This window comes from Dipodomys ordii, unplaced genomic scaffold (genome assembly GCF_000151885.1).
Source record: "Dipodomys ordii isolate 6190 unplaced genomic scaffold, Dord_2.0 Scaffold69, whole genome shotgun sequence".
NCBI lineage: Eukaryota > Metazoa > Chordata > Mammalia > Rodentia > Heteromyidae > Dipodomys > Dipodomys ordii.
In genome coordinates, this window is record NW_012267285.1 from 662,283 (window position 1) to 668,639 (window position 6,357).

Sequence of the window (6,357 nt, forward strand, 5' to 3'; positions counted from 1 at the left end):
GGAGGGCAGGGAGGAGGGCAGGGAGGAGGGGGAGGAGGGCAGGGAGGAGGGCAGGGAGGAGGGGGAGCAGGGCGCCCGCACGCACCGCTCGCTGGTGGGGTCGGAGCAGTTGAGCGGGTACTTGAGCTGGATCACGGTGCCGTCGCGGTCCTGCAGCACGCCCTGCTGCTGCGTGTAGAACTCCACGAGCTCGGTGAGCGTGGCGAACTTCTCCCCGCCGTACAGGTCGTAGAAGTCCCCCGAGTTCTGGATGCGGATGTGCGTCACCTGGTCGTCCACCCTGCGGGCCGGGAGCGGGCTGGGCGCGGGGCCTTGCGCGTGTGGGCAGGCAGGGCAGGGGGGAAGGAGGCCGCAGGACAGAGGACTGAGTCACCAGCACCCAGGAGAGAGGACTTAGCCACCAGCACCTAGGACAGCAGGACCAAGCCACCAGCACCCAGGAGAGAGGACTCAGCCACCAGCACCCAGGACAGCAGGACCAAGCCAGCAGCACCCAGGACAGCAGGGCCCTGCAACCAGCATTTAGGACAGCAAGACCCAGCCACCAGCACCCAGGGCAGAGGACCGAGCCACCAGCACCCAGGACAGAAGACCAAGCCAGCAGCACCCAGGACATCAGGACCCAGCCACCAGCATCCAGGACATCAGGACCCAGCCAGCCACCAGCATCCAGGACATCAAGACCCAGCCACTAGCACCCAGGACAGAGGACTGAGCCACCAGCACCCAGAATATCAGGACCCAGCCACCAGTACTTTTTTTTTTTTTTTGGTAGGTCAAGGAACTTGAACTCGGCCTGGGCGCTGTCCCTGAGCCCTTTCACACAAGGCTGGCGCTCTACCACTTGAGCCACAGCACCACTTTGGGTTTTCTGGTGGTTTATTGGAGATCAGAGTCTCATGGACTTTCCTGCCCGGGCTGGCTTTGAACTGCGATCCTCAGCTCTCAGCCTCCTGAGCAGCTGGGATGGCAGGCGTGAGCTCTGGTGTCCGGCTACCTTTCATTGTAATTTGTGTCAGTCCTGGGATTTGAACTCTGGCCTGGACACTCACTGCCCCCCCGCTTTTTCCCTCCACGACATCAACATCACCCCCACTTCTGGCTCTTTGCTGCTGGCTCATTGGAGATGAGCCCCCCCCCAGGCCGGCTCATCACCCTCCAGCACCGCGGGGATTACAGGCGTGCGCAGCAGAGCACCTACCTCACCGAGAGGGAGAAGTCACCCTGGTTTTTGCGGCTGGGCCGTGCGAGGAAACTCCCATTGACACCCCGAGTTTTGAGCAGGGCCTCGGCCTCCAGCCCGCCGAGGTCGCGGTGAAACCACCTGCAAAGGGCAGAGGCCGGGGTGAAGCTCAGATCGGACCCCCGCGAGGGGACCCCCAAAATGCCGGGCCTCCTTCCTGGGGGGGGCCGGGTCCCCTCCACCCTTACCTCACCATCCTGGGCTCCCTGGGGGGAAGACACACAGCGAAAGAGGGGGCGCAGCAGGCGCAGGAGGGAAGGCTGCCGCCGGGGACCCCCCTGACCAGCCCAGCGAGCACCCCACAAGCCAGCCGGCACCCCAGGGCCAGACTTCCACTTGTGGGGCTGCCAGGGGCGGCCGGCAGGGCGGGGACAGGAAGGGGCGGCTCACCCCCGGGGGAACTCAGCCCTCACTTCTTGTTTCTGGGCCCCAAACCAGAAGTGTGGCAGGAGTGGGGGAGGGGCCGCCATCAGAAAGCTCAGGAGCCCCGCACGGGAGAGGGGCGGGGGACAGGCTACCCCAGAAATACCCCCCGCCCGCCACCGAACGCGTCCAGCAGCTCACGCCTGTAATCCCGGCTACCGGGGAGGCTGAGACAGGAGGATCGGGGTTCCAAGCCGCTGCTTCGCCAGCCAATGACAGCGACAATGACAAAGGCATTCACGGCCTTGGTCCTCGTGGTAGATGCAGTGTGTGTGTGTGTGTGTGTGTGTGTGCACACGCCAGTCCTGGAGCTTGAACTCAGGGCCTGGGCGCTGTCTCTTAGCTTTTCCACTCCAGGCTGGTGCTCTACCCCTTGAGCCACAGCGCCACTTCCGGCTTTCTGGTGGGTCCCTGGAGATCAGAGTCTCATGGACTTTCCTGCCCACACTGGCCTCCACCTGCGATCCTCAGATCTCAGCCTCCTGCAGAGCTGGGATGCCAGGCGGGAGCACCAGAGCCAGGACACAAAAGCTTTGCTTTCCCTGCCTGCGTGGCTCCTGTCTGAAATCCCAGGACTCTGCAAGCAGAGGGCAGCAGTACCAATGGTTTGAGGTCAACCTTGAGCAAAACATGACAGAGACCCCATCTCAACCAACGAGCCGGGTGTGTAGAGCGCACCTGACGTCCCTGTTACTTGGGACGCAGAGGTGGGAGAGTCGAAGTCCAGGCCAAAGCAGAAAGGGACCCGGCCCGTGACCCAAACGACACAGTCTGCTTAGTAAACACGAGGGCCTGAGTTCAAGCCCCAGTACTGACAACAAAAAAAAAGGTCTGCAGGGACGCTGGCGGCTGCCATCCCAGTGACTCGGGAGGCTGAGACCTGAGGATCGCGGTTCAAAGCCAGCCCGGGCAGGAAGGTCCGTGAGACTCTGATCTCCCATGAACCACCAGAAAACCGGGAGTGGTGCTATGGCTCAAGTGGTAGAGCGCCCGCCTGGAGCTGAAGAGCTGAGGGACAGCGCCCAGGCCCCGAGTTCAAGCCCCAATACTGGTGCGCTCACACACACACACACACACACAGAGTTGTCACTGTTGGTTGGTTTTTTTCTCCCTCGCTTTCTCCTCTTACACGTGCCCCCCAAATTTGCCTGATTTATTTCCCACAGGCCCAAATTTGGCTAAACCACCAGTTGGACATTTGAACTCTGCCCTGGCCATATGCAAACTTGGCTCCGCCCACTGTGCCCCCCGCCCCCCAGCCCGCTCCCCAGCCTGCCCAGCCTCAGCTGCCTGCTACTGAAAAAGGTCCAGTGAAGCCGGGCACCGAGCGCACACCTGTCATCCCAGCCACTCAGGAGGCCGAGATCTGAGGATCGCGGGTGGAGGCCAGCCCGGGCAGGAAAGTCCCGGTGAGACTCTGATCTCCAGTGAACCACTCAAAACCCACAAGTGAGGCTGTGGCTCACGTGGTAGAGCACCAGCCTTGAAGGGGAAAAAGTCCAGGAACAGCACCCAGGCTCTGAGTTCACACACACACACGCACACACACACACACACACACACACACGCACGCACACCCAATCAAAATCCCCCCGGACTTGTGTACACACAGCCCAGCACCTGTCCACGCACACACATACTCGGTGAGAGGCAAACCCCAACACAAACGCGTGATCCTGACCACACGCACAGCGCCAGCGGTCAGTGCTCCTGGCAGGAACTAAGCACAGCCCTGAGCCACTGAGCTAAGTGACATGAGCCCCTGACAGTCAGGACAGACGCAAACCCAGCTAAGAATGCACAGGCTCCACCAGCTCCTAGCAGCAAATAAACCATGCCAAGTTGGATCTGGCCGAGCATTGGCCTAACTCTCCCCCTTCCTCAGAACTTGCTGGCTCAACTTGCTTGCTCAGCTGGTGCTCCACCACTTGAGCCACGCCTCCCGCCAGGCTTTTTGCTGGCTATTTTGCATCAAGTCTCATGGACTGTTCTGTCCAGGCTGGCCTCAAACCCCTATCCTCCAGACTTCAGACTCTTGAGTAGCTAGAATTACAGATCACAGGCGTGAGCTACCAGTACATGGCTTTGTGCTTTCCTTCCCTCAGTCATCCCTCCTTCCATCCTTCCTTTCGTCCCTCATTTATGTATTTATTTTTGTTCTGAGGCTTGAAGCTTCTGCTCGTTCAAGGCTGGTGCTCTACCACTTGAGCCACAGCGCCACTTCTGGCTTTTTCTGTGTATGTGTACTGAGGAATCAAACCCAGAGCTTCATGCATGCTAGGAGAGCACTCTACCACTGAGCCACCTGCCCAGCCCTGAGAGACTCTCATCTCCAATGAACCATGAGAAAACCTGAAGTGGTGGTTTGGCTCAAGTGGTAGAGCACCAGCCTTGAGCAAAAGAAGTTCAGGGAGGTGGGTGCCAATGGGCCTGTCATCCCAGCTCCTCAGGAGGCTGAGATCTGAGGATTGTGGTTCAAAGCCAGCCTGGGCAGGAAAGTCCATGAGACTCTGATCTCCAATCAACCACCAGAAAACCGGAAGTGGCGCTGTTGCTCAAGTAGTAGAGCGCCAGCCTTGAGCTAAGGAACAGAGCCCAGGCCCTGAGTTCAAGCCCTATAACCAACAACAACAACAAAAAGCAGCTCAGGGGTAGCACCCAGGGCTTGAGTTCAAGCCCTAGGACCTGTACACACACACACACACACACACACACACACACACACACACACACATCTGTTATGTAACCAGGCATGGTAGTGCATCTCTGAAATCTCAATGACTCAGGAAGTGGAGGCCAAGAGAATTATAATTAAAGGCCAGCTCAGGCAAACAACAACAACAGCAATAATTAGTGGGCTGGGCAGGTGGCTCCGTGGTACAGTGCTCGCCTAGCATGCATGAGGCCCTAGGTTCCATTCCTCAGCACCACATACGCAGAAAAAGCCCAAAATGGAGCTGTGGCTCACGTGGTAGAGAGCCAACCTGGTACTGAAGAGCTGAGGGACAGCGCCCAGGCCCTGAGTTCAAGACCCAGGACTGGAGAAAACAAACAAAAAAAAAATTGGTGAGCCCTCCATCTTAACTCACAAGCTAGGCATGAAGGAGCAAGCCTGGAATCCATGCTGCTAAGGAGGCTGAGGCGGAGGCTGGGAGTCTGAGGCTGGCCTCCCCTCAGGCAGAGCACGAGCCTCCGTGTGGAAACCACAGCCTCCAGCGAAAATGGCCGGAGGAAGGACTCCAGGGCGGAATGTTAGCTAACAAGGATATAAATAGCCTCAGTGTGTGGGGGGAGGAATCGAACTCAGACCTCGTGCTTGCTGGGAGCACTGTACCACTGAGCCACGCTCCCAGCCCCAAGGCTACGACTCACACTTCAGTAGCCCAAAGGAGAGGACCTGGAGGTGACTGGCGGGTCACTGGGAGGCTGAGGTGGGGGTGTAGTTGGGGTACAGGAGGTAAAGCCTGGCTGCACACCCCGAGATCTCCATCTCCACAACAAAACAAAAGCCGTGTCATCCCAGCCACTCAGGAGGCTGAGACCTGAGGATCACAGTGCAAAGCCAGGCCGGGCAGGAAAGCCTGGGAGGCTCCTATCTCTAATGACCAGCAAAAAGCCAGAAGGAGAGCTGTGGCTCGAGTGGTAGAGCGCCCGTCTGGAGCCACACAGTTCAGAGACAGCGCCCAGGTCCTGAGACCAAGTCATGAGGCGCGTGCGCGCGCGCGCGCGCACACACACACACACACACACACACACACACAGATGGGAAGAAAAAAGACAGATGGAAGGGAGGGGGGAGGGAGGGCGGGAGGGAGGGAGGGCTTCAGTGTAAGTTTTACATTATACAGCCAGTTTTGTGCTGGCTTTACTTTTGTTGGTCCTGGGGCTTGAACTCTGGGCCTGGGCGCTGTCCCTCAGCTCTTCAGCTCCAGGCTAGCGCTCTACCACTTGAGCCACAGCACCACTTCCGGTTTTCTGGTGGTTGATTGGAGATCAGAGTCTCATGGACTTTCCTGCCCAGGCTGGCTTTGAACCGCGATCCTCCGATCTCGGCCTCCTGAGCAGCTGGGGTGGCAGGCGGGAGCCATGACGCCCGGCTGGTTTCCTTTTTTATTTCACCCAAGGTGGGGTCTCGCTCTGCAGCCGGGGTGTCTGGACGTGGGGTCCTGCCCGCAGAGCGGGGACCACAGGCAGACACCCAATCCCGGGGCGACGCGACCTCCTGGAGCCACGAGGCAGACGGGCCCATGTGAGGGGTGTCCCTGTGGGGGGAGGGGCACCCCCTCACAGGTGGACCTGGACACCCCTCCTCACAGGTGTCCCCGTCCTCACAGGTGTCCCCCCCTCCTCACAGGTGTCCCCTCCTCACAGGTGTCCCCCCTCACAGGTGTCCCCCCCTCACAGGTGTCCCCCCCCTCCTCACAGGTGTCCCCCCCTCACAGGTGTCCCCTCCTCACAGGTGTCCCCTCCTCACAGGTGTCCCCCCCCCACAGGTGTCCCTCCTCCTTCACAGTGTCCCCTCACAGGTGTCCCCTCCTCACAGGTGTCCCCCCCCTCACAGATGTCCCCCCTCCTCCTCACAGGTGTCCCCCCTCCTCACAGGTGTCCCCCCGTGCTCACAGGTGTCCCCCGTGCTCACAGGTGTCCCCCGTGCTCACAGGTGTCCCCCGTCCTCACAGGTGTCCCCCCGT

General features: G+C 59.8%; 1 protein-coding gene across 1 annotated transcript in view; it reads right to left on the reverse strand.

The window, feature by feature from the left end:
- The window catches only part of Ptpn6 (protein tyrosine phosphatase, non-receptor type 6), a 20,252-nt gene extending 18,664 nt beyond the window's left edge, over positions 1-1,588 (reverse strand). The window contains exons 1-3 of the mRNA XM_013023631.1: positions 1,432-1,588; positions 1,202-1,324; positions 86-280 (exon numbers count right to left, since the gene is read on the reverse strand). Of these exons, the coding sequence (XP_012879085.1) occupies positions 86-280; positions 1,202-1,324; positions 1,432-1,439 (326 nt within the window). The 5' untranslated portion in view covers positions 1,440-1,588. The remainder of the gene's footprint in view (positions 1-85; positions 281-1,201; positions 1,325-1,431) is intronic.
- Positions 1,589-6,357: the final 4,769 nt, after the last annotated feature.